General features: G+C 35.8%; 1 protein-coding gene across 2 annotated transcripts in view; it reads right to left on the bottom strand.

The window, feature by feature from the left end:
* The window catches only part of Atg2 (Autophagy-related 2), a 326,693-nt gene that overhangs the window by 246,115 nt on the left and 66,845 nt on the right, over positions 1-13,733 (bottom strand). For both annotated transcript variants that reach the window (XM_069833677.1, XM_069833676.1), the window contains exons 8-9: positions 11,384-11,538; positions 3,760-3,916 (exon numbers count right to left, since the gene is read on the bottom strand). In XM_069833677.1, the coding sequence (XP_069689778.1) occupies positions 3,760-3,916; positions 11,384-11,538 (312 nt within the window). The remainder of the gene's footprint in view (positions 1-3,759; positions 3,917-11,383; positions 11,539-13,733) is intronic.

The following is a 13,733-nucleotide window of genomic DNA, read 5'->3' on the forward strand; positions in this document are numbered from 1 at the left end:
TAGTAGTATGGTAGTGGTAGTGATAGTAGTAGTGGTGGTGGTAGTGATTATTGTATATTAAGAAAAAAGGCATTTAAACTCTCCATGAACATGAGAATGTGTGTGATATTTAAAAAGTGGAATTGATAAAGACCAATGGCTTAAATGCTACACTGAAAGAGGAAAAAAGAATAAATCAAAGCTGTACCTTAAGAAGACTATTTGTAATCAAGAGCAACGTTTTGACTTCTCTATACAACTTTGTTGGCTTAACCTAAAATTTGTTCCAATTATAAATGGAATTATCAGAATTCAAAGCAACAATTCAGGCTATAGCTTCAAAAAAAAAAAAAAAAAAAAAAAAAAAAAAAAAAAAAAAAAAAAAAAAAAACGGTAATACAGAGTGAGTCAGAACTTTCTCTGCACTAGTGGAATAAGCGAGAGCGCGCTAGATACGGAGAATGGAGTGGTACCACTGGCAGCGCTAGTGGAATAAACAAGAGCGCGCTAGGTACAGAGAATGAATATAAAATCATTATGAAGCGACAAATCCTAAATATGGCAATAATATTGAAATTCCAAAGCACTTACCTACTCTACAGAAGATGTTGAAAATGTCGTCCATTTTCTTGGAGACATAGGCCTACCTGTTTGACCTTATTTTCAAAAACCTTGTTCAAAGTTTCCTTCGTCACTGAACTGAAAAAGTTTGTTATTGCATATTTTAATTCATCGATCGTGATAGGACTGGACTGGTACACTTTAGGTTTAGCTGCTCCCCAAAAGAAATAATCAGGAGGCGTTAGTTGGGGTATCTCAGCGGCCACAATTCTTCTGAAATTATTATTTCGTCGAAAACTTCTTCTCACAATTGCAGAGGTCTGTTATGTGTATGAGCTGTGACAATGTCTTGTTGAAAGAAACAGATATTTAATTAAATTTCATTTAATTGTCCAGTAAAAGGAAACAATATGTCTGAGCAATAAACTTCAGAGTTTACTTTATCTTTAAAAAAACTTGTCCTATAGATCTAATGCATGCTCGTGATATGGCACACCATACCCCAAATTTCTGGGAGTGCAATGGTGTTTCATGTATTGCATAATGATTTTCGCAGGACCAGATCCGTGTATTCTGGGAATTTACGTAACCTGAAAGAAAAGTTCATGCACGACCGATACCTTGTACGACTGTAATCCTAGTTCATTCTTTAATGTTCAACACGCACTGGAATAAGATATGTCAGTTTGCTGTGCCAATTTCCTAACCGATTTGTTAAGGCTTTTTATCATTCGATTAGAAAACTATAACAGTTTTTCTTCTGTTAAAACTGTGGGTTTACCACACAATGGGGCCTATCTGGCGAACTTTATTTACCAGATCGCGTACTGTATCTCGATGAGGTAAATAAGAGCTTGGGAAACATTCTCTAAATTTCTGTTTCACTTTTTTAGTGTATTTGTCACCTTCTCGAAGCACTTATTCCACTAAAAAAGCTTATTCTTCAAATGAAAACATTTTACGGAATGAATGCACTGCTGGCTGTAGGGTTTGTGTATAACCTTGGTGAGGCGCGCCAGTATTGTTTGCGTGGCTACCCCCTAAGGCAAGGGAGAAATACCAACCTACACCAGGATTTAAGTGTGTCTGCCACTGCGGAGAAAGTTCTGACTTTCTCTGTACAATGCATGATAGAACAAATTCCGAACTCAAGTAAAATTATAATTTTATAGTTGATTCCAGTTAATTGTGGAATATGTGGAAATGAAAGGGACTGATATTTGGCTAAGAATAAATCTAACCTTACACAGAAAGAAGATAAGAAATTATCATATGAAACCATCAAGCAGATAATAAAAAATAAAATCAACCACAACAACTTTAATTTACAATTGCAAGAAGAATAAAAAACTCTAGATGGATCAAAGTTTTAAAGGAACTTAATTCTGTAACTACCATGAAAATCTGTTGCTGCCATACTTAGATTTATCACTGGTTATGATTGCCTGAGTAAACATCTTCATAAAATTGATTCTTAATTCACCAAATTCTTTGCTGTGTAGTAAAGAAGCACTTGATAAATTGTGAACTAAAATTGTAAGATGATATCAGCTCTAAATAATGGGAAGTAAGCATGACAATGATTTTATTGCTGAATCTAGAGCATCAGGCACACACTCACAATTATCATTATTGAAGCATTATTTTATTTATTCTCAGAAGCTTCCTTAAATTTCGAGGTTTCCCAGTAGACAAAGTATACCAGGTACTGTACATGTAAATAATTAAAGTAATACATTAAATACAGTGTTGAGTTCAGTAACTTCAAATTTACAACAACATTGGATAATCCTAATAAGTTAAATAATTACCTAATGTACTTTTCTTTTATTTCTGTAAGTTTTATTATATCCTATATGCCCTTATTGATGTGCTGAAATCCATATATAATAATGCTTCCTAATGCTTTCATAGAAATATAATATACGAAATTACAGTACATAGTGTTTTAGAATACTTGAGAAAATGGAGAAATTTGGTAAATTATCTGATATAGAAAAAAAAATAATTAATACATTCCTAAAATCTATGTAATAATCCCACTAACATATTAGTATGCAGTATCAACTAAACTAAGATTAGCTCAGAAAAGCAAATGATTTACTCATAAAGTGCTCGGAATTAGAAACTAACTACAATCACTAATAACAGCAGACGTGTTCCTGAAACCTACTTTGCCATTTTTCAAACCATGCTATTAAAAAACATCCCACGAAAAGAGAAGTAGCTCAAACCAGTTACAATTAACCTGCTCGAAGAATACATGTTTACAGTATTTATTATTCTTCAGTAATTCAAAATTCCACAAGTTTCACTGGGTGTAGAATTGGTACAAGTAAATGATTTCACAACACATTCTAAACTGCAAACCTCATGGAAAGCTATTGATAGAAATGTGCAATAAAAGAGGGAATAAGACAGTACTGAGACTTAATACAAGTCAGGAGGAAAACAAGAAAAAAATTGAGCATCAGAAAAATTAAAGGCATGTCATATAAAATCAGGCTTATTAGGTTTATTAAGGTACCTTTATTGTAGTGACATAGACAACTGATCACCATTAACGGATATCAGAGTACATCTTCAGAAGTTTGGAATTAAAATCATCCATTTCATAGCTTCAATAAGACAGACTGAGCTTTACTGAGAATACCATGTCCCATGTTCCAGCTAATTCATGGAACTGTAAGCAGGAGACTTCCAATACAACGTAACTGTGCTTTGTACAATAGCTGTTAAGAGAATGTGTGGCCAAAGAGCCCTACTTATTCGTGCAACTTCATCAAAATGTGAGCAGAAAACTTCCCTACATGCTTGTGCAACTTCATGCAGGAGACTTCCAATACAATGCAACCTTCATGAAAATGTGAGCAGGAGACTTGCAATAGAATGCAAAAGTGCTTTGTACCATACCTGTTAGGAAGAGGTATGGCCAGAGTCCAACTTGCTGGTACAACTTAATGAAAATGTAAGCAGGAGATTTCCAATACAACATAACTGTGCTTTGTACAATAGCTGTTAAGAGGAGGTATGGCCATAGAGCCTACATGCTTGTGCAATTTCATGAAAATGTGAGGAGGAAACTTCCAATACAATGTAACTGTGCTTTGTACAATACTTGTTAAGAGGAGGTGTGGCCACAGAGTTCGATTTGTTGATGCTATTTCAAAAAACGGTGAGGAAACTTTCAATACAATGTAATAGTACTTTGAATAATACCTGTTGAGAGGAGATGTAGCCACAGAGCCTGACTTACTGGTGCTACTGCTGCTGCTGATGGTGGATGATACAGAGCCTTCCATGCTGGTCGTGTCCGACAACACACTCTCACTCATTCCTGCACCTTGCATTGGCAGGAATTCCTCATCACTGTCATCTACACATACAATAATTCTGATATTTCCCTGGTTTATAAAAAATACCTTCTATTACTAATTCCAAACTTTCATTTAATTCATTAGTCACTACATACTTGTTTTATTTCAGTACCATGTCTTGTGTATTTTAGTGAGATATAATTTCAGTGAAATAAATAGGTTTGAAGCCTTGATCATATGTGCCTAAAATTCTTAGTTTTACTAAAATACAGCTTAACTAATTAAGATTTGAGCTTATTTTAGGCACCTAAAACTGAAATTTTTAGTGCCTAAAAATTCGATGTCTGATGATTATACAATCAACAGACTTAATGACTAACCATAGGTAGGAGATCTATCTTCTTCATATAATCTATGTTAGTTTAGTTTTTTCCACCATTTTCTTTTTCCATCTTTATTCTCTTGTAATAAATCGAGCTTAACCCTTCTCCAGGCAACCTACTTTTGTAACGTTGATGGGCAAGGAGGGTCCGTCGGACCCACTTGCCATTTTAATACATTGACAGAAGAAAATCATTTTATTGTACACAATATTAATCTTCTTTAATAATGATATTATTATAGTGACCAGTGTATCCATGATAATATACATAAATGATATAATTTTAGTAGATTTTTCATGCGATAAAAGAAACATGTTTAGTGTATGATCTACAATTTTTTTTTTTTGCTTTCGTCGTAAAACTCACACACATTTACACAAATTTTAGATTTTCTAGCACACACACACTCCCACACGTCGTTACTCTCACACACTCACACGTCATCACTCTCACACGTCATCATGCATCATCATTCTTACAGTGTTTACACACATGGGTCACTTCACTGTGCTCATTATACACAGATTGGCCACAAATGTCACAGCTTTGTTTTTGTTTGCAACTTTTTTCATACTGATACATATGACACCTTTTAGTGCTCTCCTGTAGTTGGGGCACAGTTGATGTAGAGGCCTACTAGCTCTTGGCATGAAAGGAGCAATGGTCATTACAGTTTTTTCTGAAATTAAGGTTGAGGTTGGATGAGACTTTCAGCAACAGCTACAAGAAACAATCTCCTATTTTTCTCTTTTCCAAGATTCCACGAAGAATGAAGGCTCATCCACACAACAAATGCAGTAATTCGACATACATCTAAAAGATTCATAAAAATGCAAATGGCCAGCAATTTGTACGTCTCTTGCACGCATATGCATTCACTAATGATCGAGTATGTCACTATCTCCTTTTGTGCTATTACAGTGAAGAATAATTTGTGGTTTCTTTTCTTCTTCCGAAATGGTTTGTGTGTGGTGCATTGCAGAAAGAAAAACAACTGCCTTATTTGGTTTTGGTACATTGAAACCGATGTTACATATTTTGTAAATCCGAAGATGGATGAACACTCTGGCCGTCTTTTGTTTGGCTGAAACTCAGGTGAGATGAATATACATATTTTTTGTGTACTGTTCCAACTAAGGTGAGACCATTACTGAGGAGATTCTCAGCGAGTTCTTTGTCAGTAAAGTAGTTATCGCAAGTTACATTTCTGTTTGTTCTTTGATAAGACAGTGTTTCTACAACCCTTCGACCTACTCCAGAGTGTACCCTTACAGTTTTCTTTTCCCGTGTATGGCAGATCATTTAGGGGATAGAAGGTTTTGGAGTCACAAGCCCACCATACCTTCATGCCATATTTGTCAGGTTTTGATGGCATGTTTTCCTTGAAAGGACATCTACCACGGAATGGAATAATTTGCCCATCACCCGTTAGATCAGTACAAGGAATATATGCCTAATACTTTTTTTAAAATTCGAATTAACATTTTCCCAGACATCTATAACCAGGGCAACCATATCCTTCTCATGGCAAATGGATCTTGTTGTTTTGTCATCAAAGCAAGTAAACGCTAGCAAAGATTTGAATCTCTAAATACTGGAACACCATACAAGCTGCTCCATGGAATGTCATAATTAGTGTAATTTGCTTTGAGGTGTCCTGCAGTTACCAGTAGACCGAAAAATGGCCGCAATTCAGTGTCGTTACAACACTTCCATGGGTGTGCAACATTTCTTTATAAATACAGCCGCTCAGTCTTTTGATTATTTATCTATGTCACTTAATAACTGAATCAGTATAAAGATTGAAGGCATCAATAGATTTCCCAGGTGAAAGAGTGACTTTATTTATTGACCCTTTGATAATATTGTGAGCCCCAGCTCGGCCTGTTGGAAAAGGCTGAGAGTTCCACGTGGTGTCATCTTTACCAAAGAAATTAGCAGTTTGAACAAATGCTTCCCCCCATATTCTAGTTCTAGACAGTCGAAACTAACCTCTTGTGGATCACATTGGTGATAACTGCTTTTCTCATTGATAGACAGATCCTCATCATGAGGGGTTTCAGGGTCATATGGTGGCTCTAAATGATGATTACTACATTCTGATGCTTCACTCTGATGATCAGATTTGCTATTATCGGCGTTATCGTCTGGATCGTAGCTAGAATCATCTTTTATTAGGTCAGGTTCTATAAGCAAATCCTGAATGGATTCTTCACTTAAGTACTTATGCTGAGTCTGTCAGAATATTTGACCTATTTACAACTCTTCATTATAACAGCATAACTAAGATGCATTCAAATATACTGTAACATCTAAAGACCGTACCTTTGTTTCTTTGACTTTCTTCGGCTTTTCCATAATAATTACTCCTATATAAAAATAAAGTAAAGGTGAGAGATTGTCACTCTTTCTATTATAAACTACACCGTATTATGGCTAGCATAACTTCACAATGACTTATTTATATTTATTATAATGCATAATTGGTCCATTTTTTTTTAAATGTCATTGTTGTTGAGCTTCGGAAATAATTTTGCCAACATTCCATTGCCGTCAGATTATCACTGAATGGTTTCAAAGAGTGAAACCTCGTTACGAAGTGAGAAAAACCAATAAAATATACTATGGTCCAATAGACCCTGCATGCCCGGTTAAGACTTTAAAGAAGTAAAAGTGTTCTAGAACATTTGTTCAAAATATTACAATATTTTCCTTCTCCCTAACTATAAAAAACACAGAAATTAATAGTGTCATGAATTTTCAAGTAGGTAGAAATTATAGTTTTAATTTTATTCACAAAAATAGTAGTGCCAGTGCCTGACGGACCCTGGTTGCCCAGAGAATGGTTAAAGGAATTAGTAACTCATTTTGGAGAATCTCAAGTTGCTGTTCCGACATTTGGCGACAGTGTGACAAGACAGATATATTAATCAATTGATAGATATTACAAGATGTACATCACAGAAACATGGAAATTAATATAGAAGTAACGAAAAAACCAAGGTCAGTTATTAGCCAAACATTCACCAGAATTTATAATGGACTTGATGAGTTACTTAAAATACAGGAGAAGGAAACTGAAGGTATTAGTGTACAGACAGAACTTTTAGAGAAGAAATATCAAGAAATGGCAGATATGGATTCTATCATATATGACAGCATGATTTCGAATTCAGATGTTAGTGATGAATTAGATAAATCAGTGCAGTTGACGAGTATACTTTGAAGTTCTATAAAGCTAAGTCCACTGTAACTAACTTGTTGAATGAGAAGCAAATCAAATCTGAAGTAGCAGCACGAATTCTGGTTCATCACAGCAAGTAAAACGTTCCTACGAGTTGCCTGTATTAGAGCTGAAGATATTTGGAGATAAACTTAAAGATTGCCTCCCATTTTGATCATAATTCAAGAAGATTGATGAAGACCCACTTGTAGATCCTAGTGACAAAATTCAATATCTCGTACAAGCCACCAATGCAGGTTCAAGGGCAAGGGTATTAGTGGAAAGCTTCCCAGTTACAGGAGAAAATTATTATAAAACTGTGTCAAGTCTCAAAGCACGTTATGGGAAAAGTGAATTACTAGTAAAAGTATACATTAGGGAAATATTGAGCTTGATTCTTCAAAATACTGTGAATCCTAATAAGATAAATTTATTGTCCATCTATGATAAGTTCCAGAGCATGTGTGATCTAGATACTCTAGGTGTGACAATAAACATGTGTAATTCTATGATTTTACCTTTAGTTGAAGGTCCACACCTGTGGAGTAACAGCTAGAGTGTTTGGCCGCAAAACCAGGTGGCCCGGGTTCGATTCCCGGTCGAGGCAAGTCACCTGGTTGAGGTTTTTTCTGAGGTTTTCCCTCAACCCAATATGAGCAAATGCTGGGTAACTTTCGGTGCTGGACCCTGGACTCATTTCACCAGCATTATCACCTTCATCTCATTCAGATGCTAAATAACCTAAGATGTTGATAAAGCGTCGTAAAATAACCCACTAAAATAAAAAAAAAACATTAGTTGAATCTTGTTTTCCTGAGGAGATTTTACGAGCTTGGGAGAGAATTTGTATTATTGCATCGGTTGGTCAATATTCTATTAATAGTCCTTCAGTTGAAGAAACAAATACTGTTGTTACAGGTCTGAATTTGAATTGTAAAAATCGTCTAGACAGTTTAATGCAATTTCTCAGATCTGAAGTGGAACAGGAACAAAAAATTACTTTGGCAAAGTCAGGTTTTGAAACAGCTCCTGGGACTGCCAAGGAAGGTATAAAGAAGAAAGATAAAGATTTGAACCCTACCGTTTGTGTGGTAGAAGACCTTCCTACAGCTGCTGGTCTTCTTACTACTTCCAATAAAGGAAAGATAGGATGTGTGTTCTGTTCAGCTAACAATAAATTCCAGGATTGTATTAAAGGACAAAAAATGTCTTTTCAAGAACATCACCTTGCATTTAAGAGCAAACGGTGCTGTTTCTTCTGCCTCAAGAGCAGACATCTTGTTAAGAAGTGTGGGAATAAACTAAGGTGCATTATTTGTGGTCATGTACATTTTGTGATTATGGGTGACAAGTTGCAACAGACAAAAGTAGAATCAAGAACAGTAAAACTGAGACCTACTGAAGACAAAAGTGTTCCTACTTTTCCAACCAAGAAAGATGAGGTTTTAACTAGTCTGTCAAACCACTCTGATATGTTGATGCAGACACTACTCGTCAAATTGAGGGGACAAGGAGTTTGAGCAGACAGCAAGAGTAGTGATTGATTCAGCATCACAGCATTTCTACATCTTGAAGAGTACAGCTGCAGAGATGGGACAAGAGAATATTCAACACTCAATGGTCTGGACAATAGTTACAATTGTCACTTTGAGGTCCTGGACCAATCAAGAATTTGTGACAACATATCTTCAGTTTCAATATCCAATACAATGGCCAACACCTCCCTAGGACTTATGAATCCAAATATCTTGGAATTATTTTCCATAGTAAGTTAACATGGAACAACCATTTGAAATATATTTCTGAAAAAGCTCGTAAAAGATTCTCCCTTCTGAAAAGACTAGCAGGAAAGAAATGGGGATGTTCTAGGAATACTTTGAACACTACATACAAAATGCTTATACAGCCAGTGCTGACGTACTGCGGAGAAATTTTAATTACTTCACCTTTCATAAACAAAATAGAACATGTTCAAAACCAAGCTCTCAGGATCATTACTGGTGGAATCAAAACAACTCCAATAGATTCTATGAGAGTCCTCACTAATATTAACAGCATCAAAATGATAATAGAAGAAAAAGCATTGATTCAATATGAAAAACTTATCAGATTACCAGGAAACAATTGGCATTCATACAGCCCTCTCTGTAGATTAAAAACTCAAAAAAGTTTCATATCCATGGTTCAATAATTAAAACAGAAAATCAACGTCCCGAATTTAAAAGAAAACCTACAAATTAAACCAAACCCTTTAAATCTATTAAATATAGAGTATAATCTAAATTTAACACAAGAAATACTAAAATCAGAAATAAACACTGAAATAATGAAACAATTGTCTTTAGAGACAATTAATATTAGGTACACTCCACAAAATTGGCTTCATTTATATACTGATAGATCCTTGATCTCCAGGGAACAAGGTGCAGATGCAGGTGTTACGTGCTATCTCTTCTCACTTTATAGATCTCTTGGATATGGAACAACAATTTTGATGGAGAAATCACTGCAATAAGTGAAAGTCTCAGGAACCTTCTCTGCCACATCAATAAATTTAAAAATGCAGTTATATTGTCAGACTCCAAAGCAGCCATTCTAACAATAGTCTCTAGACACACACCTTCATCTCAAATAGCAGAAATAAATAAAATGCTCTTTCAACTAATAACACTCAATAAAAGCAATGTATTCCAATGGATACCATCCCATTGTGGAATCCTGGGAAACGAGAATGCTGATGCTTTAGCAAAGAAGAGCAGCACTGCTACTTACAGACCTGTTACTAAATCTACATATTATTCTGTGAAAAGATTTATTAAATCTACATACTTAGCCTTCAACAAACAAAATTTGATAACACAATCGCAAGGGAAAAAATGGAACTCTCTACATCATAATCCACAGCTGATTCCCGATTTACCACGCAAATCATCTGTAGCTGCATTTAGATTGGCAACAGGCCATGACTGTTTGGCCAAGCATCTGCATAGAATTGGAATAGCTCAGTCTCTTAACTGTCCATTGTGCAACTCAAATCAAGAAATGAATTCAGAACATCTCAAAATTTGTGCGTCAGTGGCTAACCATGACAATATCTTTGAAAAATAATGGAGTGCAAGAGGTCAAATGACTTTATTGTCACATGCCTGGCATTAGAAAACAACAACATATTTATAAAAATCCTCATCAAGAGCTTTATTGTTTCTCATTCTTTTACAACTTCGTGAAGTTCTCCATTATTAGAATCAGTTGTTGTCCTTATCAGAAAATGATAATTCTAGATGGTTTGCTTATTTGAGAGCATGATAGTAAGCCCTGAAATAAGAATTTAATTACAGATTTGTTACTATGAAAGGAAATAGTCTAAGAGAGAGGGCGAGAGAGTGAGGGAGGGATGACAGATAAGGGGAAGAGACGTGCTGAAGTAGCAGGGGAGAAATAAAGGTGAGAGGGTGTGCATGAATGTATAAAGTAGTTGTGTTCGCTCTCCTTTCCCTCCCCTCTGTCTCTCTCAAAAACTTCCTTAGCCACTCATTCACTAGTTTTCTTACTCCTTAACTCACTCACTCACTCACTCCCTCTCTTCCTCTCTTACTTCCTTCCTCAGTCACTCTCTTTCTCTTACTTGTTCTCTGAATGCCTCACTAGATCACTCACTCACTTGCTCAATGACACACTCACTCACTTTCCCATTGACACATCCACTCATTTTCTCCCTCACTAACTTGCTGCCTTCCTCTGTCACTCATCCTCCATTCACTCACTTTCTCGCTTGCTCACTCACTCAGATCCTTACATATTCAAACATAAACCAAAAGAGAAAAACAAGCACGTTGTATATATAAACCTCACACAAAAGAATGTAACAAAATGTAAATTCAAATGTATACACAAGTGACATAACTTAGTCATTGTCTTACCTAATGATGCTGTGGACCAGCCTTGTGAGTACTGCAGTCCCTTTGTGCGCACAACTGATAAAGGATGCAATTGCTGTTGAAGCTCTTGCTCAACTCTGTGAAAGTCTGAAGAATCCATTGGCTTTTCCACACAACGAGACCGTGGAGCTACATTGCTACAAAATAAATAATGCTGATTAGGCCATCTGAAGGCACAAATGTTACAAATAACAGAACGTTAACTGTTGAGATTCTATAATTGAATAGACAAGTCAATGATATGGGTGAGTTACATCCCACTTTGTACATGAGCATATCTTCAAACCATATGAAAACATTCACTCTTCAATGGTCTCATTTATATTAATTTTTTCACGAAACTATCTCATTATTTTTTGTTCTTTACAAGTATGAAAGACTGTTCGAACTTGAAGAGAACTTTGTGGCACTATAGCCTCCTGGATTATTATTATTATTATTAATCTCACTGCCTGCTGAATCACATCGTATGGCTGCTTAAACTTCCTACTCAATCAAAGTTATTTTGCTGCTAAGTAACAGATAGTGCACACAGCTATTACTGATAACATTAATAGCGGTGTGCACTAAGACACTACCTGCCACCTAGCAGTTAGTCACGCATTAAGCATTGATTAAGCAGGCAGTGTAAGCAGCCATAGGATGTGATCCAGGAGACAGTGATTAATCTATGTCAAGACGTAGTCATTTGTTTTATTTTTATTGGTAGCGACAATTGTTGTGATACTATTGAGAAAATAAAAAGTTTTCAATTCTATCAAAGGTTACTAATTGGTGACAAATAATGTGATGGATATGCCAGAAGGAACTTCTGTAATGCAAAAGCCTCTAGAAGATGCAAGACACCATTCAATTTCCCGAGTTGCCATAAAATTGCTGCCTTTCTGGAGAAATCGCCCAGATGTTTGGTTTCAGCAGCTAGAATCCAACTTCATTTTATCCGGAATAACTTCCAATGACACTAAGTATCCTTAAGAAATTTCTTTTTTGGAGTGTGATGTTGTTCAACAAGAACATGCTATTATAACTTCACCTCATGACAGTAATAATTAATATGAGACTATTAGACACGCTTTGATAAATGTTTTCGCTGAAAGTGAAGAACATAACTTGCGTAAACTTCTTACTGATGTAGAATTACTAGATCGAAAACTCTCACTGCTACTAAAGCAGATGTGTGATCTTGCTGGCAGTGAAGTCGGTAATTATCTAGTCATATCTTTCTGGATGCAATGCTTACCACAACCTATACAACAAATTTTGTCAGTTAGTATGAAAAAACTAGAATGATTAGTAGTACTTCACAAGAAATGCAGAATTCGATACAACATAGCAATGAGATAAACTTACAGCCAGCAGCACACCTACGACCTTGAATGATTCAATGTAGAAGAATTCAAACGATTCAATCACAGACATTCTTCTTTGCATTCTCGCCTTTATCATTCTCCACGTAGGCTTAATACCACTGTTAAAAATTCTATTATACTGTATGTTGGGAACAGGAATTGGATATAGAGCTACCAAGTGCAGGTAACCATGCTCCTTTACACTTTCCTCAAAGGAAAACTAAACACCTGGTCGCAGTTGGCAATATTGACAGTGAATGGCTTACGAAAATCAATAAATCTCTCTTTGAACTCACTTCGCAACATGGCTAATTTTGTAGTGTATTTATCAGGAGATGAACAATTGGACTCAGCAATAAGCTTAATATAAGTTAATTCTTTTCTTGCAAATTGTGCCTCCCAAAGTTTGAAACTGGCTACAAAAGCTATGAAGTGACCGAACAGATTGTGCACCAGTTGATCTTTGAATTGTAGCCACATATTTAGGTCATTCATGCACAATGAGATATCAGTCACAAAGGTAAAGTCTGTCATCCACTTCGGATGTTTGAATCCTGCAATCAGCTTCCCTAGGTTTGCATGAATTGCTGTATTTCACTCCTTAAGTTAAAGATCCTTTTAAAAACCTTCTCTTGGCTCAACCAACGCACATCACTATAATAAACAACAAGTCCATAACCCGATTTGAACTCTTGGGGTAAAAACTCTTGGAACTGACATTGACTCAATCCTCTTACCCTAACAAAGTTGACAGTCACAATAGACATTGTCAAATTCAATAGTTTTCGCGAACAAATTCTCCTAGTAGTTTAAACAGTGGTAATGGACAAAATCTTTTCCTTTTTGTTCTGGTTCTTTCCGTAGCAGTGCAACAAACCCTTTATAGGAGAGGCACCATCAGTTACCACACCCTAGAGGTTGGTTAAGTTGCAGTCGAAAAGCTGACTTTAAGAATATCAGTGACTTTCGTTGTTCCTTTCATA

Source organism: Periplaneta americana, chromosome 8 (genome assembly GCF_040183065.1).
Source record: "Periplaneta americana isolate PAMFEO1 chromosome 8, P.americana_PAMFEO1_priV1, whole genome shotgun sequence".
In the NCBI taxonomy this organism is placed as follows: domain Eukaryota; kingdom Metazoa; phylum Arthropoda; class Insecta; order Blattodea; family Blattidae; genus Periplaneta; species Periplaneta americana.